Source organism: Mytilus trossulus, chromosome 12 (genome assembly GCF_036588685.1).
Source record: "Mytilus trossulus isolate FHL-02 chromosome 12, PNRI_Mtr1.1.1.hap1, whole genome shotgun sequence".
In the NCBI taxonomy this organism is placed as follows: domain Eukaryota; kingdom Metazoa; phylum Mollusca; class Bivalvia; order Mytilida; family Mytilidae; genus Mytilus; species Mytilus trossulus.
This window is the reverse complement of record NC_086384.1, coordinates 51,274,609-51,297,326: the sequence shown is the minus strand read 5'-3', so window position 1 is coordinate 51,297,326 and position 22,718 is coordinate 51,274,609. Positions and strand designations below refer to the sequence as shown.

General features: G+C 31.9%; 2 protein-coding genes across 2 annotated transcripts; both read right to left on the bottom strand.

Moving 5' to 3' along the window:
- Window positions 1-762: 762 nt before the first annotated feature.
- On the bottom strand, window positions 763-10,717 carry LOC134692559 (uncharacterized). The gene is made up of 12 exons (XM_063553017.1): window positions 10,596-10,717; window positions 9,903-10,115; window positions 9,039-9,081; window positions 8,558-8,721; window positions 8,008-8,181; window positions 4,703-4,912; window positions 3,761-3,803; window positions 3,388-3,551; window positions 2,691-2,840; window positions 2,158-2,367; window positions 1,496-1,538; window positions 763-931 (listed from the first exon to the last, which is right to left on the bottom strand). Exons 1-12 carry the CDS (start codon window positions 10,663-10,665, stop codon window positions 763-765), a joined length of 1,653 nt encoding a protein of 550 aa, XP_063409087.1. The 5' UTR covers window positions 10,666-10,717.
- Window positions 10,718-12,300: 1,583 nt separating this feature from the next.
- On the bottom strand, window positions 12,301-22,270 carry LOC134692558 (uncharacterized). Its single transcript, XM_063553016.1, has 12 exons — window positions 22,264-22,270; window positions 20,733-21,308; window positions 20,191-20,364; window positions 19,311-19,523; window positions 18,712-18,754; window positions 17,899-18,062; window positions 16,446-16,598; window positions 15,734-15,946; window positions 14,366-14,408; window positions 13,476-13,642; window positions 12,857-13,033; window positions 12,301-12,605 (listed from the first exon to the last, which is right to left on the bottom strand). The coding sequence occupies exons 1-12, from the start codon at window positions 22,268-22,270 to the stop codon at window positions 12,301-12,303; spliced, it is 2,235 nt and encodes a 744-aa protein (XP_063409086.1).
- Between the last annotated feature and the right edge of the window lie 448 nt (window positions 22,271-22,718).

Here is a 22,718-nt window from a genome sequence, read left to right as displayed (position 1 = left end):
CTTGTCCCCTGTTGTTTGGTCATGCTCTGTATACCAGTTTGACAATGAAAACCCTGAAAGAAACAAAAAAGAGCATATATACCAAAAATACTATAAATTAAGAAATGTGTGAATCTATTTACCTCAATGCTTGAATTACACCTAATTATTAAAATTTCTTGTCATTCACAAACAGTGTGCATCTTTACATTTTTAGACACTTAATCTCAGTCAAAGTTAAAACTAAATATTGGATGTTTGGCAATTCTTTTGCTGTCCCTAGATTCACCAACATAGAGCTAGTGTTACATGTAATCTAGAAGTTCTGAATGTTATATTAATCATGGAGCTTATCCACGCCATTTGTATGTCTGTCAGATTCATCTAATATGTATTCATTTATTTTAGTTAGGATCAATTTTCATGGATTGCTAAAACTAACAAAAGCATGGATACTTGATGTGTGTTTTTTTTCAATCTCTGCATACAAAACCTATTGAACATATCTTATTTGTTGAATATTTGAATTCATGGTTTACCCGTACCATAGAAACCACAAAATTGGTATTCAACAAATAACAAATAATCCACAGTATACTGTCCCATGTCAATCTGGATGTGTTTAGAAGGTATATGTGTTTGGTCTTATATTAAGCAATAAAATCTACCATCATTCCTAAAGATGAACAGTTAAATATTTATGTGGACTTTATTTTAATTAAAATATCTACAACAAATTATCCAAAAACTAAGTTCATACTAAAACTATTCTTTACAGTAATACTAACCAGACTGAAGAAAGCCATCATTCCAGCTACAATTGACTTTAGGTAGCATAGTATTGTTCAGTATAGTGTAGGCAACACTACAAGCCTGGGAGGCTTCATAACAGAACAAGACTCTGGCATTTACCAGGAAAAATCTCTCAGAATACAAGTCATCAATGTTGTATCTGAAAATAAATTCATTGACAAGGTACATATATAATACTGTCTTCAATATTCAATAGCCTATTATTGTTACTGTTGATTCATCATTATTTGTTGTATACCAATTTTCGAAGATTTTGTTGGTACAAGTGAACCATGATTCTAAGTGTTCAAGGTAGTACAAAAGGTAATTGGTTTGTATGTAGTCTATGACAAAACCATGTATCAAATATCCACGAAGATGCAAGATTTCCTAAATCCATGAAAATTGGTACCTCCAAAAATAAAGGAATCCATAGTCTTTTATTTTAAAATTTAATTGATCTCAGATTTCTGTCTCATTATAAGTTACCAAAAAAGATCAAAGGTAGGAGTCTAATGGCATATCTCACTCTTAAAGTTTCAATTTTCCAGGTATTAATCATGGCTGAAAATATTACATCTCTATAACTGATTTGATTACATTTTAAATAGAGACCATTTTCTTTTACATTGCTACATAAAGAAAAGAATATTTGTCTAAATCTTATCTTTATCAAATTTTCTTGTGAATTCTTTTTCTGTGCCAGAATACAAGTTTTACTTACTCAATCCGTATCATTCCTTGCAAATTAAAATACTGGTTTACACCTACAAAAGAATAGTGATAACAATATAAGTTTGTTCAAATACAAACTGCTCCATATTGCTAACAGTCAAGGCAATTCTGTTTTAAATTACCACAGAAATTGTGGAAAACTAGAAGAGCCTGAAGACATGCAAAGCCCCCTTGGCAAACAATATCTAAATCTCAATATATCAAATGGCATTTAGAAAAAAAAAAAAAAAAAATTATTTTCACAAAATTTCAAAATGCTAAGCCAGCAAATATAAGCTTATAGGAACGAAACATGTTCTTCATCTGTAACCTATAATAGTGCTCTCATATTTAAATTCAGCTCTGTTGAAAGGCATTAAAAAGTCTGAAATTGGGTGTGGAGGGGGTACATAAAAGGTGGTGGGGACATTAAATTGTTATGAAATACTTCCTATGTATTTTTGAACATATATTAAATAAACTAGATTTCTGTCTGTTAAAATCAACTTAAGAAAACACTTAGTCTAAAACAAGCGGTTAAAACAAGCGGTTAAAACAAGCGGTTTTTTTCATAAGGGAAGTAGAACATTAAGGGAATGGATTTGAATGCTTTGGCAGACATGTAAAATACTACATAGGAAAAACTATTCTCTATTTGTATATTTTGCTTACCCCAATTAATATTACTGAATGTTGTGTTATAACGTGTCTGTTCTATACTGATACTGAGTCTCTTTTCACATGGGTCCAGTAGAATACTGAAATCTAATGTTCTGTTTAGCAGCTCATTATCTACACAGCACTGTATCCCAGTACATAGACTGGTCACATGACAACTGACGTCAGATGACAACGTTGGAAGGGTCATATTCATGGCACAATCTGAAATTAACAGGTATTTATTTTTAACTATCATTTATTAGCAGTTGCAATTTGGAAGAAGGAAAAGAAGTAAGTAAATATTAAGTCCTTTAACTTTACATTCTGCTATAAAGATGATGTTCTCTCACTAAATAACGTTAATATAAATTGTGTAAACATGTAAAACTTGAATCTTTATTTAGTAACTACATCAAATTGATTTCAAAAATTGCTGCAAAATGGGCTAGAAAGGACTTAAGTCAAAATTAATTGTCTATGAAATTTTTTTTTAGTTGGTTGACAGTATAAAATTAAATGAACAATAAAATTAGCATGTATCTGACCTTTAGTCCAGTTAGTAGACAATTGACACTGTGGTTCCTTGAGATATCCCTGTAAATTTGTCTCCTCTAATAACTTAGCCAGAAGGTCTGAAGGCAGCGACTCATCTGGGTTGTGTCCCCTGTCTGTGGCCCATTTATCATACGAGAAATCTGTAATGAAAATAAACAACACTCTAAACTTCAAAACAAAGTTCAGAGGCTTCTGATTTAGCACAGGCCTAAAAATACCATCTTTTTTATTTATTGATGATTTGAATTCCTTATTCCAACTTTTTTAACCTGTAAGCCTGACAGGATCCTAAGCAATCAATAATCCATCAATCTGTTTTCTTTATTTGGTTGTCTGGGAAATTGTTGCAAACAACTTTATTCATACTATATTTCCATTAAAAAAAAAACACCTTAAAATGTCAATTCATGATTATAACACAAATTATCATTTTTTACTTCAAATTTGAGACCAGGAACTAATTTGGAATAACATATTGTATCTATACATAAATTTTTGTTGCAATCGGAGCAATAAGATAAGTCTCAATTTGAGAATCAAGAACATAAAATATTTTTTCTTCAATTCACAGCAAATGTGTCAATGAAACAATAATTAATAAACAATAAAAAAATGCTATTAAAAATAAAATCACATGACTTTTTATTGGAACTTTTATTATATACACACAGCAACTTTATAACTTACTTGATATATGGAAGTCTGAGCTCCAATCACAGCTCTGTTTTGGAAACAATGTATTTTTGAAGATCACATGATGTGATGTCTCAGGTCCACCTGCTTCAAAGGTCAAGGTCAAGTTAACATTCACAAGATACTTTCTATCTTCATAGAGATTGTCAATGTTGAATCTAAAAATAGAGAAACAAAGAATATGGGGTATCCATCAATGACACAAAATAGTACATGCACATCAGAAAAACATACATCTTTAAAGCATTCACATATATAGTGTTATCAATATTTTTCTTCATTATCATCTAGATTATAAAAAGTTTCAAGTGTTCTCTTTTGGAAAATTATTGAAGACAAAAGCACAAAACAAAAGTAATAAACTTACGACACCAACAGAACTCCATAGAGGTCAAAATACTGGTTTACTCCTACAAAAAAGGCAAATATTAATAAATTAAAAAAATATCAGACTATTTATATGTGTGAACATGGAGAAGTAAGTTTCTTAAAATATAAGACAATACAGTTCAAATACACTCAGGCAAAGTTTGGCTATATTTTTAGGTTAATCTTGGTCATACAGCTCTTCAACTGTTTTATTTCTTTATAAAAATCATTGGCTTTGAAATATTTAGCTTTGAGCATCCCTGATGAAGATAAATCCACAAAAGCACTTTGGATGCATTAAATTTATATAACATGTTTTTTTCATTATTAATTCAACAATATAAAAAAAGAAGATGTGGTATGATTGCCAATGAGACAACTTTCCACAAGAGACCAAAATGACACAAACTTTAACAACTATAGGTCACCAAAGCCTTCAACAATGAGCAAAGCCCATACCACATAGTCAGCTATATAAAAGACCCTGATAAGACAATGTAAATCAATTCAAATGAGAAAACTAACGGCCTTATTTATGTAAAAAAATTGTATAAATGAGATAAGTCAAGGATTTCCCTCGACTGGTAATTCTGGTAAAACTCATATTTGTTAGGAATATTGTTTAAACTGATAAATTCATATCTGATTTATGGCTTTCTGAGCTAAAAGCTAAAGACTTGCTAGAATCTTATATATTTTGACAGAATTGCTTTGATTTTGGTTACCTGAACTTAATTGGTTCTTTCTTGCCTCAGGTTGTAATCATAGAATTGCCTGCCCTTATAACTTACCACAGGCAAAACTAAAGAATGTCACATCAAACTTCAACCTCTCGATTCTATTTTTCAGCTGAAAATTACATGGATCAAGTTCAATTAGAGCTGGGAAATTTGGGCAGAATTGTATGGATCTTGGTTAACTGAACTATTTAATAACTTACCCCAAGCAAAATCAAAGAAAGTCACATCGAACGTCAACTTCTCAATTCTAATCCTCAGCAGGAAATTACATGGATCAAGTTCAATAGAGCTTTCGAATGTAGAACTGATAACATCTATGTCCTGACAACATTTGAAGGAGGTACAGGTTTCTGGTATATAACAATGGGTGTTAGTAGGTAGGACTGGCTTGTTTACAACCTTTCCACATCCTGTAACAAATAACATTCAAAATAATCTTCAGTAAATTTTGTTGTAAAGTGTTTATATTTTTCCTCTTCATGTGTTTTTGCTTTGTGTTTATATTTTTCCTCTTCATGTGTTTTTGCTTTGTGTTTATATTTTTCCTCTTCATGTGTTTTTACTTGGTGTTTATATTTTTCCTCTTCATGTGTTTTTGCTTTGTGTTTATATTTTTCCTCTTCATGTGCTTTTGCTTTGTGTTAAATTTTTCCTCTTCATGTGTTTTTACTTTTGTGTTTATATTTTTCCTCTTCATGTGTTTTTGCTTTGTGTTTATATTTTTCCTCTTCATGTGTTTTAGTTTGTGTTCATCTTTTTCCTCTTCATGTGTTTTAGTTTTGTGTTCATCTTTTTCCTCTTCATGTGCTTTTGTTTTGTGTTCATCTTTTTCCTCTTCATGTATTTTTGTTTTGTGTTCATCTTTTACCTCTTCATGTGTTTTAGTTTTGTGTACATCTTTTTCCTCTTCATGTGCTTTTGTTTTGTGTTCATCTTTTTCCTCTTCATGTGTTTTTGTTTTGTGTTCATCTTTTTCCTCTTCATGTGTTTTTGTTTTGTGTTCATTTATTTCGTCCTCATGTGTTTTCCTTTTGTGTTCACATTTTTCCTTCTTTATGTTTTTGTTTTGTGTTCATCTTGTTCCAGCTTATGTGTTTTTGTTTTGTGTTCATCTTGTTCCAGCTTATGTGTTTTTGTTTTGTGTTCATCTTGTTCCTGCTTATGTTTTTGTTTTTTGTTCATCTTGATCCTCTTCATGTGTTCTCGTTTTGTTCCTCTTTGTGTGTTTTTGTTTTGTTCCTCCTTGTGTGTTTTTGTTTTGTGTTCACCTGTTTTCCTTTTCATGTGTTCATCTTTTTCCTCCTTGTGTGACTTTGGTCTGTTCATTTTGTTCTTCCAAATGTGTTTTGTTTTGTATACATCTTGTTTCTCCTTGTGTGTTTTTGATTTGTGTTCATCTTATTTTGGATGTGTTTTTACTTTGTGTTTATATTTTTCCTCTTCATGTGTTTTTGCTTTGTGTTTATATTTTTCCTCTTCATGTGTTTTAGTTTTGTGTTCATCTTTTTCCTCTTCATGTATTTTAGTTTTGTGTTCATCTTTTTCCTCTTCATGTGCTTTTGTTTTGTGTTCATCTTTTTCCTCTTCATGTATTTTTGTTTTGTGTTCATCTTTTTCCTCTTCATGTGTTTTAGTTTTGTGTTCATCTTTTTCCTCTTCATGTGTTTTTGTTTTGCCTTCATCTTTTCCCTCTTCATGTGTTTTTGTTTTGTGTTCATCTTTTTCCTCTTCATGTGTTTTTGTTTTGTGTTCATCTTTTTCCTCTTCATGTGTTTTTGTTTTGTGTTCATTTATTTCGTCCTCATGTGTTTTCCTTTTGTGTTCACATTTTTCCTTCTTTATGTTTTTGTTTTGTGTTCATCTTGTTCCAGCTTATGTGTTTTTGTTTTGTGTTCATCTTGTTCCAGCTTATGTGTTTTTGTTTTGTGTTCATCTTGTTCCTGCTTATGTTTTTGTTTTGTGTTCATCTTGATCCTCTTCATGTGTTTTCGTTTTGTTCCTCTTTGTGTGTTTTTGTTTTGTTCCTCCTTGTGTGTTTTTGTTTTGTGTTCACCTGTTTTCCTTTTCATGTGTTCATCTTTTTCCTACTTGTGTGACTTTGGTCTGTTCATTTTGTTCTTCCAAATGTGTTTTGTTTTGTACACATCTTGTTTCTCCTTGTGTGTTTTTGATTTGTGTTCATCTTATTTTGCATGTGTTTTTACTTTGTGTTTATATTTTTCCTCTTCATGTGTTTTTGCTTTGTGTTTATATTTTTCCTCTTCATGTGTTTTAGTTTTGTGTTCATCTTTTTCCTCTTCATGTATTTTAGTTTTGTGTTCATCTTTTTCCTCTTCATGTGCTTTTGTTTTGTGTTCATCTTTTTCCTCTTCATGTATTTTTGTTTTGTGTTCATCTTTTTCCTCTTCATGTGTTTTAGTTTTGTGTTCATCTTTTTCCTCTTCATGTGTTTTTGTTTTGCGTTCATCTTTTTCCTCTTCATGTGTTTTTGTTTTGTGTTCATCTTTTTCCTCTTCATGTGTTTTTGTTTTGTGTTTATTTATTTCGTCCTCATGTGTTTTCCTTTTGTGTTCACATTTTTCCTTCTTTATGTTTTTGATTTGTGTTCATCTTGTTCCAGCTTATGTGTTTTTGTTTTGTGTTCATCTTGTTCCAGCTTATGTGTTTTTGTTTTGTGTTCATCTTGTTCCAGCTTATGTGTTTTTGTTTTGGGTTCATCTTGTTCCAGCTTATGTGTTTTTGTTTTGGGTTCATCTTGTTCCAGCTTATGTGTTTTTGTTTTGGGTTCATCTTGTTCCTGCTTATGTTTTTGTTTTGTGTTCATCTTGATCCTCTTCATGTGTTTTCGTTTTGTTCCTCTTTGTGTGTTTTTGTTTTGTTCCTCCTTGTGTGTTTTTGTTTTGTGTTCACCTGTTTTCCTTTTCATGTGTTCATCTTTTTCCTCCTTGTGTGACTTTGGTCTGTTCATTTTGTTCTTCCAAATGTGTTTTGTTTTGTATACTTCTTGTTTCTCCTTGTGTGTTTTTGATTTGTGTTCATCTTGTTTTGCACTAGAGAATTACTATATTACCTGACTATATTGGTATTGTTATCTTAACACAATTTCTGTGTCATGGCTTAAGCATAAAATTTAAAAATTTGTGACAAAAAATTCATGACTCAAAGCTGATACAAATTAAATAAACTACTATCATTTCAGAAATTAATGCGAGGTTTTTATTATTGCCAAAAACGCGATGGAGTTTTAAATCCAATAGTTTAAACTTGCATTTTGAAATATTTTATATGAATTAAACACGACTTTTCTAAAATTCCTAAAAATTAAAATTGCATTTAAGTACTAGTCTAAAATAAATAAATCACAAAAATAAATGCACGCAATAATTTCTGAATTTACAGTAACCAATCCTACTTTATATTTTGTTTGCAGCAAAGAATTATAATTTTGAATTTTGTTAATGTTTTTCAGTCATATGTCTAAATATAAAATCTTTTAAAAACTTACGATCATTCCATCTACTAGAGTGTGGTACATATGATCCATTGAGTCTAGAACAGGGTGAGTCCATGAGGTAATCTCCTAAGCCTAGCTCTTTTATCAGTCTGGCAATATCTACAGGGTACAGTAAGGCTGTGGGTCCTATATCATTCTCTATTCTCCATGCAGCCAAAGAGAAATCTAAAAGATAAAAGATTTCATTCATAATACTGATGCTGGTAAGTTATTAATGCTTTTAAAATTTATTATATCTATCTAGTTTCTTTTTTCAGAAATTTTTAAGAATACCCTAAATTGTGGGTGTCTAAGTTACTGCACTTATCATTTTGCTCATATACATTTATTTTTTTCCACATGGAAATTGCTATATTTTTTCTTCAAAGGTATAGGGTAGATATTGCATGAAATTTTTCAAGTTGCCTAAAGGCAGATTTACCGTGGTTTAAGTAACAACATTAAAAGGTGGATGTTGCATAAACTTAATTCCAATAGAAAAAAAAGAAGTTCTGATTCACTTTTCAAGATTGCTATAATATTATCCACAATATTCTAATACCTTTTTGAATAAAGTCTGTCTGCCATTGGCAAGGCATCTTGGGAAGGAAAGTTTTATGAAACATTGTACTGGTCAGTTCACATGGTCCTGCAGACTCAAAACAAACACTAACATTCATATCAACAAGGTACTGATGGTCACTTTCTAGGTCATACAAAACATATCTAAAAAGTAAACAAACACTAACATATGCATTCATATCAACAAGACACTAATGTCTAACATTTAGGCGGGTTTGGCTCAAAGCAGAAACTGATATATTTTCTAGGTCATATTCCCAAATTACCTATTTACCAAGTAAATTTTGTATAATAAAATGATTCATTGAATGCAAAAATGATTAACTAAGCCTCTCTTGGAAATTAAGGTCATGCTTGTTTGACAATGTTCAGCATTCATGGTAGGTCTTTTAAAAAACACATCAATGTTATATAAACTAAAAAAACATGTTGTTTTTAGTTGGATTTTAACAAGCACTTACTCTACTCTCAAGATATTCTCCAAATAAAATTTCTGTAAACTACCTGAAAAGAAAAATTAATAAAAGTAAAACATTTGATAAACAATGAAAAAAGTTTTTGTTTTTGGATATTTATATAGATATAAGAAGATGTGGTATGAGTACGTGCCAATGAGGCAACTCTCCATCCAAGTTTCAATTTGTAAAAGAAAAACCATTATACGTCAAAGTACGGTCTTCAATAAAATTGAGAATGGAAATGGGGAATGTGTCAAAGAGACAACAACCCGACCAAATAAAAAACAAACAACAGCAGAAGGTCACCAACAGGTCTTCAATGTAGCGAGAAATTCCCGCACCCGGAGACGTCCTTCAGCTGGCCCCTAAACAAATATATACTAGTTCAGTGATAATGAACGCCATACTAATTTCCAAATTGTACACAAGAAACTAAAATTAAAATAATACAAGACTAACAAAGGCCAGAGGCTCCTGACTTGGGACAGGCGCAAAATGCGGCGGGGTTAAACATGTTAGTGAGATCTCAACCCTCCCCCTATACCTCTAACCAATGTAGAAAAGTAAACACATAACAATACGCACATTAAAATTCAATGCTTGTATGGTTAACATGGAAAAAATATTAAACCAGCAAAAGCCTAAATTGCTAGTGTGAACCTGAATTTGGTTTAAAAATTAAGAAATTTTCAGTTAAAGATGCACAATAAAAATAAAATTGAGACTGGAAATGGGGAATGTGCCAAAAAGACAACAACCCTAACATAGAGCAGACAACAGCAGAAGGTCATAAGTAAATTCTGTTTCATTTATAAGATTACTGTTTTCTATCCAGGGGGTAAACAAAAAAATAATATTTGTCCTTACCAAATCCAAAACCATACAGACTGGTGTTATGGACATAGTTCTCAATCCTGATAGACATTGACTGGTCACAGGGATCAAGTTCAAGGTCAATACTAACAGTTCTATTAATAGTTCCTACAGTTAAACAACAGGTGGCACTGGTACACTGAGACAGCAGATGACAGCTTGTATTGGTGTCCAGAACTGGTATGTTTGAAGTTGTCAGGGTACAATCTGAATATATAAATTAAAACTTTCTATGGATGAGAATTTCAAATAAACTATCTATTCAAACAAAATACATGTAAAATAATCAAGATTCCTCTTTTGTTCAACATTGTTACAAAATTCTATAATTATTTTAAATATTTAGCCTTATTGGCAATTGGAAACAAGAATGTGTCCATAGTACACAGATGCCCCACTTGCACTATCATTTTCTATGTTCAGCAGACCCTAAAATTGAGGTTAATTTGGAATGAAAATTAGAAAGGTTATATCATAGGGAACATGTGTACTAAGTTTCAAGTTAATTGGACTTCAAAAAATGATCTTGACTAAAAAATTTAACCTGAATCAGGACAGAATGGATAAACAGATGAACAGACACACAGAACAGAACATATTAAGCTCTCTTCCTATTGTAGGTGGAGCATAAAAACAAAGGGACTTTATAAGTAAGCTAAAACATATATGGTTTATTAAGTAACTTACCATTAATCCATCCATCAGCACTTGTAAATCCTGACCTATCACACTGCACATCTTTCATGTAAGTAGCCATATTGGTCTCTTTTAACAATTGTACTATACCATAGTTAGGTAATGGCAATGGAAGTTCATTCTCTGATGCCCAAGCTATCAAGGAAAAGTCTGCAAGAGAGAAATATCATATTTAATAAAGTTTTTTCAATAGATCCAAGCCCCTGCTTCTTACACTGTTAGGTACTGGCATATTTTACTGACACATTTTGTCTGTAAATTTCCAATTTAAAATTATGTTATTCTACCATACCTAAGCTTGAAACTCCTTATAAATTTGCTGTGTTTAAAAAAATATCTTCAGGATATATATATAGAAGCCTAGAATATAAAACTTGCCTGGAATATTATAATCTTTGGTTAGATCACATACACCTTTAGGGAACATTGTGCCGTCTGCTACCGTCCTCTCAACAATACAAATGGTTGTTTCAAAACACAGACTCAGATTTGCAGTTATTGCATACATGTCTTTACTGGACAAATCTTCAATGATGTAACTGCAAAACACAATTAATTAGAAAACATGCTTTAAAAATACATTCAAAGATAAATGTATTTATTTATAAACATTGAACCAAATAACGTAAACTCAAGTCTTCATTATTTTTATTTTTTATATTTTGAAACAAAGCATGTGAATTAAGAATTCAAAATGGTGGCTTTTCCTAAGTTACGGACTGGTAGACCCTTCAAAATATATGTAAACATCCAATGAAATTTTCCATTACAAACACATTGCTTTAGAATTTGACTTTGATATATAGCTCCTAAAAAACCTTCTATTTAAAAACATGTTAATCAAACCTTGTAAAGCATATTTCAAAACAAGAATGTGTCCATAGTACACGGATGCCCCACTTGCACTATCATTTTACATGTTCAGTGGACCATTAAATTGGGGTCATTTCTTTAATTTGGCATTAAAATTAGAAAGATCATATCTTAGGGAACATGTGTACTAAGTTTCAAGTTGATGTAACTTTAACTTCATCAAAAACTACCTTGACCAAAAACTTTAACCTGAACGTCGCACTATAATTTTCTATGTTCGGTGGACCATGAAATTGGGGTCAAAACTATAATTTGGCATTAAAATTAGAAAGATCATATCATGGGGAACATGTGTAATAAGTTTCAAGTTGATTGGAGTTCAACTTCTTCAAAAACTACCTTGACCAAAAACTTTAACCTGAAGCGAACGGACGAACAGAGGCACAGACCAGAAAACATAATGCCCCTCTACTATCGTAGGTGGGGCATAATAAAGAAAAAAGATATATATATTGTATACTTACTCAATTCTAAAAGCTCCATTCAAATAAAACTGGTTCAGGGTTCCTGTGAATAAAAAAACATATTCAGTGAATGATTGTTAGTTTCCATATTCATTCTTAAAAAGATTATTGACTAAAATTTCATATAGCAAGAATTAAGTGCCAACGATAATTCAATATTTAAAAAACAAAGAGAATTTGCCATGCCTTTCACAATATGTAGGCTCATGTACAATTTTTGTTAACTGGACATTTATGCAGAAACTAGTTAACCAAATAAAGTTCTCTATCTTTAATGTGTTGGTGATTAAGTGATTACATAGTTTGAAATTTCTCAAACAAATTAAGGATAAAACATCTGATTCTATTTCCACAAAAAATCAACACATACCAAAACTCAAGTCTGCCAGATATATCACATACTCCAGTTCTTCAATCACCAAGGTCAAGGTGAAATTACAGGCATCAATGTATATACCAAAGACAAAAGACTTTGTCAGACGTGTGTCCTCAACACAACATCTAAAACCTGTACAGTCACTTGTAGAAATACAGTTAGTCTCTGTTGTGGAAGAGGTGACTGTTTCCGTGATGTTACAGATGGTACCGTTACAATTCCCTTCTCTAAGTAGGTCAATGGAACCAGTATCATAAAGATTGTAGTAATTTTCTACTGCAGCACATTCTAAAATAACAAACATAATATTCTAAAGTTAATACTTTTTCACCATATAACAAAGTCATGAATTTCAAAATTTATCCAAAAAAAATCCATTCATTTTTTTGTGTTTAATGCATCAGCACTATTGGTTATTCCAACTCATCAACTGATTTTTAAATGAAATTAAAAAAGATAATTATCATTGTTTATTATAAAACTTCCTTCAAATTTGAATAAACCTTTTCTTAAGTTCTTCTATAAAGTAAGAATCCTACCTCTCTTCCAACCATCATGTCCAGGTGGTGTCCATGGTGAGGCATCCCGGTCACATGACGACTCACTCATAAACGGTGAAACCATCAGAGTGTCGAGGACTTGAGCCACAAAATAATCAGGGTATGGTGAAACATGGGTTAATCCTTTATCAGCGGCAAACATGGATATACTGAAATCTGAAATAGACACAAAACATATACATATGTCAGTATACATTGGTATTTGGTAAACGTTGTTATTGGTATAAATTTGTACATGAAATACAGGGTAAGAAACTGAACTTTAATATGAAATAATCAGAGACAGACATAAATTTTAAGATCATGGAGAAACAATATCGAGCATTGTTATTCTCAAACTTGGGTAGTTAATAATTTTGAATAAAAAAAGTTTTCTTCAAGTTATCAATTCATAATGAAGTTTTAAGTTTATTAATTCGCATGTTGCATGAGGGTTGGAGTTGGACTTACATATTGGCTTGATGATGAGGTAACTTATTCTATCTGTGACTTTTAATTAATCTATACGATAATTTTTTAATTTTTTAAAAGTATATTGCCATTGCCATCTTTATATATGCACATTAAACAACAAGCAACTCCCAATATCAATATTTACCTTTTACAGGAAACGTAGTGTTGAAGTCACAATGTCCTTTGTTCAGTAGTGAGTTTTCAAGGACAGGAATGTTTTCGAGGTCACAAGGACCTCCATCTTCAAAACAAATACTAACATTCATGTTGATTAGGAACTGCCTCTCATTGTACACATCATATATGTTCAAACTGTAAATAAAACAAGAAAATGGGAAATTATTTTATTGAGAATAGTTTAGTGCTTTTGTAGGACTTATGCTATTTTATTGAGAATAGATTAGTGCTTTTGTAGGACTTATGCTATTGGTTCTTTAAATTAGATCTTTTCAATTGGTAAATCTGTCAAGAAGTTTAATGTTTTTTTGCAACAATTGTCATATGCCTCAAATGACTGATTTAATGATAAATTAGGGTGATAATTATTTTATTTTTATTTTGGTGTTTTAACGCCACTATATATCAAGCACCGCATTTAGGTAATTTCGTGGCCGCCAGTTTTTATTGGTTGAGGAAGTAAAGGTTATAACTAAAGACCGTATGCTGGGAATTGATTATTGATGTAAGTTGTATGGCTTCTTTCCAATAAAAAAATATCCATATATGATTATCAAACTTGTATACAGAAACAAACATTTCTAAGGCCTAAATTAATATATTGTTTGTTTCCCCAATCCCGACCCTGCCAAGCCAGGTGTTGGTAGGTAGGTAGTGAAATAATTCTATTTTCCAAAAAGCTTGAACAATATCGTACAATCTGGCAAGCCAGGAAATTGGAAATGAATAAAATAATATTTGACTTAGTTTTGACAATAAAATTTTATGTGCAGCACTGTTTTTGCAGGGTAGGTAGGGATTGGGGAAACAAACAGTATTTTATTTTAGGCCTAAGGAAACATTTTAGTGTACACTTACTCCAGTCTTACAACTCCATTCAGCCATACATTCCAGATAGTTTCTGAAAAATAAATACAAATAATTAATTTTATATCTCAATGAACATTAATCCAGTATGATTGTATAAGTAACAAGAATTCCCTAAATTTGAATACTGATTGGTAGCTGCCTAATGTTAGGGGCAAACATTCAGAACAATTATATGTTTAAGAAAAAGAATATAAGTTCTTGTTCGACAAGCAGAGTTGGATTTTTCCCATATCTGCTAAAAAATTAAGTCTTCAAGTAGTAAAGAGACTTCATCAAGGCACTTCACTGTGATTCTGAACAAAGCAATCTTTAATCTTGTTTAAGAAGAGATAAATTGATATTCTTAAATTCTTAAAAAAATAAATGGCTTTCCCCACATTAAATTTGCTTACCAAATAAGAGATAAGATGATTTTTTTTTCAAAAGCCATAACATTTTGTTTCTGTAATGCTGAGTTCACATGTAATTCGAATTCGATTCGCATTAACTAATTCGAATTAGTTTAATTCGCATTCAAAACGTTTTATGTTCTAACGGCAATTCTAATTCCAATTGCAATGCACGTCAAATTCGCTTTACTGTCCTAAGGAAGTAACTTTTAATTCAAATTAACAAAAGCGTATTTCCAATGCGAATTGGATAATTCGAATTAGCCAATTCAAATCAATTCGAATTTAAAAAGAAAAGTGTGTGAACAAGATTAGCAAATTCGATTCACATTCGATTTAAACATACGCGTGAACGAGGCATTTGTATGAAAAGAGCAGCATCAGATAGAAATCATCTTATGCTAGTGAAGGTTTACATAATTTCAAATACATGTGTATTACTTTGATTGGTTTTGAAACAGTCAAATTCAATACTAAAGACTTGTAATTTTGGTCCTTTTGTAGGGTTCTTAAAACCACTATTTACATAGTTACTAGTATACACTTTGCAAAGAGATTTTTCAACCCTAAATAGGTTAACAGATGTATTGATATGCATAGATTATCAGGTTTTCTACACATTGATATCGTAAAAAACCCAATTATCTGTTTATCGTTCTTTTTATGTTTTTTTTCCTCTCCCTAAGACAGTTTTACGCTTGACGAAAGCAATCTTGATAACGTCTCCTCTCGCATTGTGATGTCACTGATAACTTCTCCTCTCACATTGTGACGTTGCTGATAATGCCTGGTCTCGTTTTCAAGTCTTGATACGAGAATTACTGAGCGACAGAGCAGGGTGATATAGGGGTAGGGAAGGGTAAGTATTTGCATAGGGTTGATTCCTATCTGGCACAGCCAAAATTATTAAGCTGATGAGGTAAGGCAACACATGTAACAAATACCATAATAAAGAAGTTATGTTTACCCCAAGGTTTGTCCTGAATATTGACATTGAACGTGTATCTGTCTATTCCAACAGTCATGTTATAGTGGCAGGGGTCTATGGTCAATACAGTGTGGAAATATCTCTGCAGACGGGCAGATTCCACACAGCACTCCACAGCAGTGCACCCTTCTGTTATTGTGCAGTTAATTGAATTTGGAAGTACAGGTAAATTTTCTGCTGATTCTGGACAGGCTGAAATAAAAGAAAGATAAAGGGCATCAAATTTAGACAAACCATGTATAAAAAGATAAGACAAGAGACATTAATTAAGAAAATCAGTCTGTGTATTCAATTATCATAGCACTCACAGTATGTGAGATAAAGGACACACAGACATACAGACATGCAGTGGATACTAACGACATTTACATGCTTCTAGAAATTTTCATACAACATGATAATGAAACAAAAAGAAATATCATAAACTTTTGTCTGCTTATTCAAAACATGCTTTAAAAATGTTCATGTTATAAATTAAATACAACCATCAAAGACCAATGTTGGAAGAATTTTAGATTAATAAGGCTTTTCAAATGATTTATTTAAGTCTGACAAAAAACTGTTTGATTTTTATAATCCATAGTATAAACAGGGAACACGACAACCATATGGAGATTTTTGCATGTCTCAACCCTGTCATTTAGGATATTTCTAGGCAGGGATACAGATCTAAGGTAACCAGCCTACTTACTATCATTCCATCCACCAGACATCTGACATTGGAAGGGAGAGTTCAGGAAATTAAAGATGTATAATGTCTCCATTAAGTCTTGTTGAGCATCTCCAGACAGGGTTACAGATGCCGGGTAACCAGTGTCTGTAAACCAGTTGGTCAGGGAAAAGTCTGTAAACAAAAAGTTTTATTATATAAACATTTCATTTCATTTAATTGATTGAAAACCCAAATTGATTGTATTATAGTGATTGATTGCATGCATAGATAGAGTGGTTGGTTTTTCAGTTATCAATATCTTATTTTTTGAAAATAGAATACTTTTTTTCATAAAAAATCTTTTATAAATTCCTTAATTTGAAAAGATAATTTTTGAGTGATTGATGAGATATAGCAAATTTCCTTTCAAATAATACACAGAATACACAGAATTCTAAAATTGGAAATTCAATGATCTTCGAGTTGTCACCCTTGACCACAAGACTTGTTACTAGCTAAGGCTTGTACCATCATTATCATACTTGTAAAATTCTTCTCTACAAGCCAACAGGATCCAACTAAAATTTTCATAGAAATACATTCTGTATGTTGATTCAAAAGTTTATTGTGAAGACTGGTGCAAAGTAATGGTGTATAGAAATAGTGTTAAGTATAAACATACCATCTTCAGCAAAATATATGGTGAGATTACACGGCTGTTTGTACAGGATGACAATTAGTGGTATGAATCATGTGTACAGTAAAAACATACCATCTACGGCAAAATATGTGGTGAGATTACACGGCTGTTTATACAAGATGACAATTAGTGGTATGAATCATGTGTACAGTAAAAACATACCATCTACGGCAAAATATGTGGTGAGATTACACGGCTGTTTATACAAGATGACAATTAGTGGTATAAATTATATGTACAGTAAAAACATACCATCTACGGCAAAATATGTGGTGAGATTACACGGCTGTTTATACAAGATGACAATTAGTGGTATAAATTATATGTACAGTAAAAACATACCATCTACGGCAAAATATGTGGTGAGATTACACGGCTGTTTATACAAGATGACAATTAGTGGTATAAATTATATGTACAGTAAAAACATACCATCTACGGCAAAATATGTGGTGAGATTACACGGCTGTTTATACAAGATGACAATTAGTGGTATAAATTATATGTACAGTAAAAACATACCATCTACGGCAAAATATGTGGTGAGATTACACGGCTGTTTATACAAGATGACAATTAGTGGTATGAATCATGTGTACAGTAAAAACATACCATCTACGGCAAAATATGTGGTGAGATTACACGGCTGTTTATACAAGATGACAATTAGTGGTATGAATCATGTGTACAGTAAAAACATACCATCTACGGCAAAATATGTGGTGAGATTACACGGCTGTTTATACAAGATGACAATTAGTGGTATGAATCATGTGTACAGTAAAAACATACCATCTTCAGCAAAATATGTGGTGAGATTACACGGCTGTTTGTACAGGATGACGTTCTTTAACACTGTGACTTCTAGGTTACAAGGGTTAGTAATGTCCCAACAGATATGTACTTCCATGTTCACAATATAACTTTCTTCATACACTAAATCTTCTACATTAAACCTGTAACAAAATACATCTTTCTGTTCAAGTTAAATCAATTTAAGTTTATATGGAAATTAGTATTACCAAAATTTTGGTTTTCATTTTTGTGTACAAATTAAAGCCACAATAATACTGAACTAGGAGGAAATTTTTAATTTCAATTTTGTGTAATTTAGTTTCAATGGTGTATGTTAAAAAAAAAGTCTTATTTCATTGGTCAGCTTAACAGGTGCTCATTGTATTAACCTAGACTATAATAACACTGGCATCTTAAATAAAACTGTCAGAAATACTATATTTGACATGACAAAATTACAATATTTTGCTTTGTCAGCTAAAATCAACTATTTTCAGATTTAATTTCCAATAATGTATTAAATATATATATAAAATTGTGATCAGATTTATTAACATGATAAAAGTACGGATCAACTTCTAGATTTTTACATTGGACGATAGCCGATCATTAATCAATATACATTAAATTTAGGAATTTTTTTAAACTCTACCCTTACATCCAATCACACCACTCTTAAGTTAACTGCATGCATTCACCTGCCTTAGGTACACAAAAGACCAACCTATAGATTGGAAAATTGTAATATTACTTTTTTCACTGTAGATATTTTACAAATCAGATTTACACTTATCACTATTATATACTTACAGAATTCTGAATATACCAGAGAGGTCAACTTCATAACTCTTCTCTGAAACAAAATAATATTCAACTGAATATGATGGAATATCACTTCTGCTTTTATAATAATGACAAGATGAATGTGTCAAACAACATCTTTTTCAAAATATCAAAACTTTTGTAATTGAAAGAATATTTTTTTGATACAATTACTTACTTATTTTGTTCAATTGAATAATCTTGCTTTTAAATTAAATGGAAAAATAAATGTGTAAATCAAGTTTTATTCAATATGTCAAAACTTTTGAAAATTCAAGAATTCAAGAAAACAAAACTGAGCAGTTTTTCTAAAGTATAAAAAAAATATTTTGATACAATTCCTCTTCGTTCATATTGTAAAAGTGTGAGCAACTCCTGATGCGTTTCCCCCGACCCCCCCCCCCCCCCCTGCGTGGAAGATTTATTTATGGACTTCAGCTACTATCTGCCCTTTGGTTGGATTATTTGCTCTTTGACATATTCCCAATTTCCATTTTCAATTTTTATTCCTTTTATGTATGAATACTAAAATGATAATCTAATAGTTTATTTGGTTGTTTTTTTTTAAATATATTCACTTATCTTACCAAAATCAAAGTCCAGCAGAGACACATCAAAGCTGTAGAGTTCTATCCCAATCTGTAGTCTGTTGTTACAGGGGTCAAGATGTAGGAACAAATTATAATGTCTGAATGTTTCTGTATCATACAAACAGCAGTCTATGTCTGTACATCTGTCACTCACATGACAATTCAGCTGTGGGCTCTGTATTGGTAATGTCTTAACACCAAGGCTACATTCTGTAATGCAAAAAACATATTCTGTGTTAATATATTGTTCTATGGTTATCCTTTTTTGATGTGGTTTATTAGAGTTTCTTGTTTGTTAATGTGGTTTATAAGTGTTTCTAGTTTCTTGTTTTTTTATATATAGCTTAGTCTGTTGGTTTTCCTGTTTGAATGGTTTTACACTTGGCTAGTTGTTTTAGGACCCTTTATAACTTACTATTTGGTGCAAGCCAAGGCTTTATGTTGAAGGGCGTACTTTGACCTTTTATTATTTTTACACATTGTGACTTTAATTGTGAGTTGTCTCATCCCTCAAACCACATCTTCTTATTTCTATATACTATATGCCGCTTTCGCTTTGTAAACAAACTATCAGGGCAAATAAGATATACAGATTTTTTTTAATTGTAAACAAAGTTTTCAGGTTGCCTTGTAGGGTTGGTTAGGTAGGTAGGAATTTCAATTCTATTTTTTTTTTTGGAGGGAGGGTCAACAACATGAGTAACTTGCATATGATTGAGACAATAAAATAAAATTACAGCACAAACAAAACTTGGTGTGAAGAAAGGCAACATCAAACAATTTAAATTTAATTTGGCCGAAGTCAAAATTATGTTTCTCAACTACTCTTACACCATGCAAGACATAAAATGTATTATCCTGCAGTATAAATACTTACCATTAACCCAGCCATCTGTTGCTCCACTAAACATCCCTCCCGTCAGACTACACTGGTCTGAGACAACATACTCTGTTATCCTGTTTTCCTGCATCAGACTAGAGATCTGCCATTGATTGAGAACAGCATTGTCTGCCAGACCATGACCGGTTTTCCAGGACTTCAGGAAAAATCCTAAAACATAAAAACTAGGCATTGTATTAATAGTTGACCACACAGATATTGTTTTCCATCACTTTAGGAAAATTCCTACACATAGTATAAATATTGGACTCATTGTTGATTTCATTAGCAGTTCAAACGTGCTTTAATGAATGAATGACCCAAAAGGAGCATCTGACTTTACAAGGGAAATCCCTCCTCAAGAAAGCATAGGTCCTATAAAAAGCATCAACTTTAAGGATTGGGAGGTTATTTTCGCCAGAAACAGAACCTAAATAGTAGCTATAAAACGGAGAAAAAAAATAGGTTCTCAGTAATTTACTACACTAATTTCATCTTGCACATGCAAATTTGTTATACAAAATAACCTTTAACCTTACCTGAGCTGCAGTCTACAGAAGAATTAACCAGTGCTGCTATAGTAGGTCCTAGATCATTGTATACTGTCTTCACATAGTAACTTGGATCAAAATATGAAATGGCTTTTAATAAAGCATCGTTTGCAGCATCCCCTATTGGTACCCCAATTATTCTTATTCCTGCTGTACTACAGAGGTCAGCCTGAATCTTTATATCCTCATGATTAGCTGATCGTCCATCAGAAAGCACAACAAGGTAATTTTGAATATCAGTTCGTCCACCAGCACTTTCTGTGAATTTATTTTCACAAATATATTTTAGTACACTAACTGTGTTGGCAATTCCTGGGTCATGTTTTGTGTTCAAGATGCCATTCAAGATGGCTGCCTTGTCATAATTCATGTCAAAAATAGTTCTATTGGTTGTTTGGTTACCACCAAACACCACAAATCCAACTCTTGTCAAATTAGCCCCAATGGCCAGGTTGTTGACAGCTGAAGCTATGGCCTCTAGAGACTTGTTAAAATGTGATGCACCAACACTGATAGATTCATCAAGCAAAAAAACTAGGTCACCTAGCACATACAGTGGACAGTCTACAAAAAAGAACAAAACTGTAGGTCAATGTGATCTAAAATGTGATGTTTTAGAAATGTAAGTCAATGTGATCTAAAATGTGATGTTCTATAAACGTAGGTCAATGTGATCTAAAATGTGGGGTTCTAGAAATGTAGGTCAATGTGATCTAAAATTTGGGGTTCTAGAAATGTAGGTCAATGTGATCTAAAATTTGGGGGTTCTAGAAATGTAGGTCAATGTGATCTAAAATGTGATGGTTTCAAATTAAACCCCAATAATAAGTGAAATTAAATGTTGCAAGTCTAAACATTTATGTTGCATTATATATTGTGGACTCATTTATTTTTTAATCTTACAATTTTCATGAATTGAGAAAAACTTGTATTTTCACATATTTTGAGTTTATGGTTTTCCCTTTAAACAATGTGTAAATTGTCTTAAGTAAGGAATCTGATGTTCAGCAGTTGTCGTTTGTTGATGTGGTTCATAAGTGGTTCTAGTTTCTAAGTTTTTTATATTAATTAGACCAGTGATTTTTTCGTTTGAATGGTTTTACACTAGTTATTTTTTGGGGGGCCCTTTAAATCTTGCTGTTTGGTGTGAGCAAAGGCTCTGTGTTGAAGGCCATACTTTGACCTATAATCAGTATAATGGTTTACTTTTATAAATTGTTACTTGGATGGAGAGTTGTCTCATCGGCACCTATACCTCATCTTCTTTTATCTATCTTCGAACATTTACATTTAGTGTACTTATTCTTAGGTTTAAAATCCAGGTTTTCCTATACCTACTAAAAGGACAATAATAAGGAGAGCATAGTAATATAATTGTATCCATTGATTTGGTATACAAATAATATTTTCATTCAAGCAGCATCTAATTTTAATAACAATTAAATAACACTGATCTCAATCTGAATATATATAGTTATTATGGATTGGAAAACAAGTTATTTAAACTTATATTAATCACTTTCCATTTTGCGAGTGCTGCCTTGTAGGGGCATTAGCCTGCTGTTTTTTTAAAATCTACAAGGGTGTCTTTTACGCGCAAAGATATGGCTCTCAACATGGGTCAGCCATTTATTGTCTCCTTTCAACGGACTATTGTTTCTCAACACCATACTCACAAATGGTGTCAAGGGACAATGAACTTTGCAGAGCTCCAGATAAGCTGCATATTGGCGTGATCACGCAATACAAATAATAAATCAAAGCGCGAAAGCGCTGTAAAGGCAGTTAATTACAGGTTGTGTGTATTTCTAGTCCAGTTATACCATTATCTTCCATAGAACAGAGGTGGTTTGTAGAATTTAAGATTCAGAGTTCTTTTGTACCTAGTTCACCTATATCTATAGTCTATGTTTACAGTATATTTTATGTGCCTCCCATGAAATGCATTTTTAGCCATGGCCTTGTCAGTTTGCT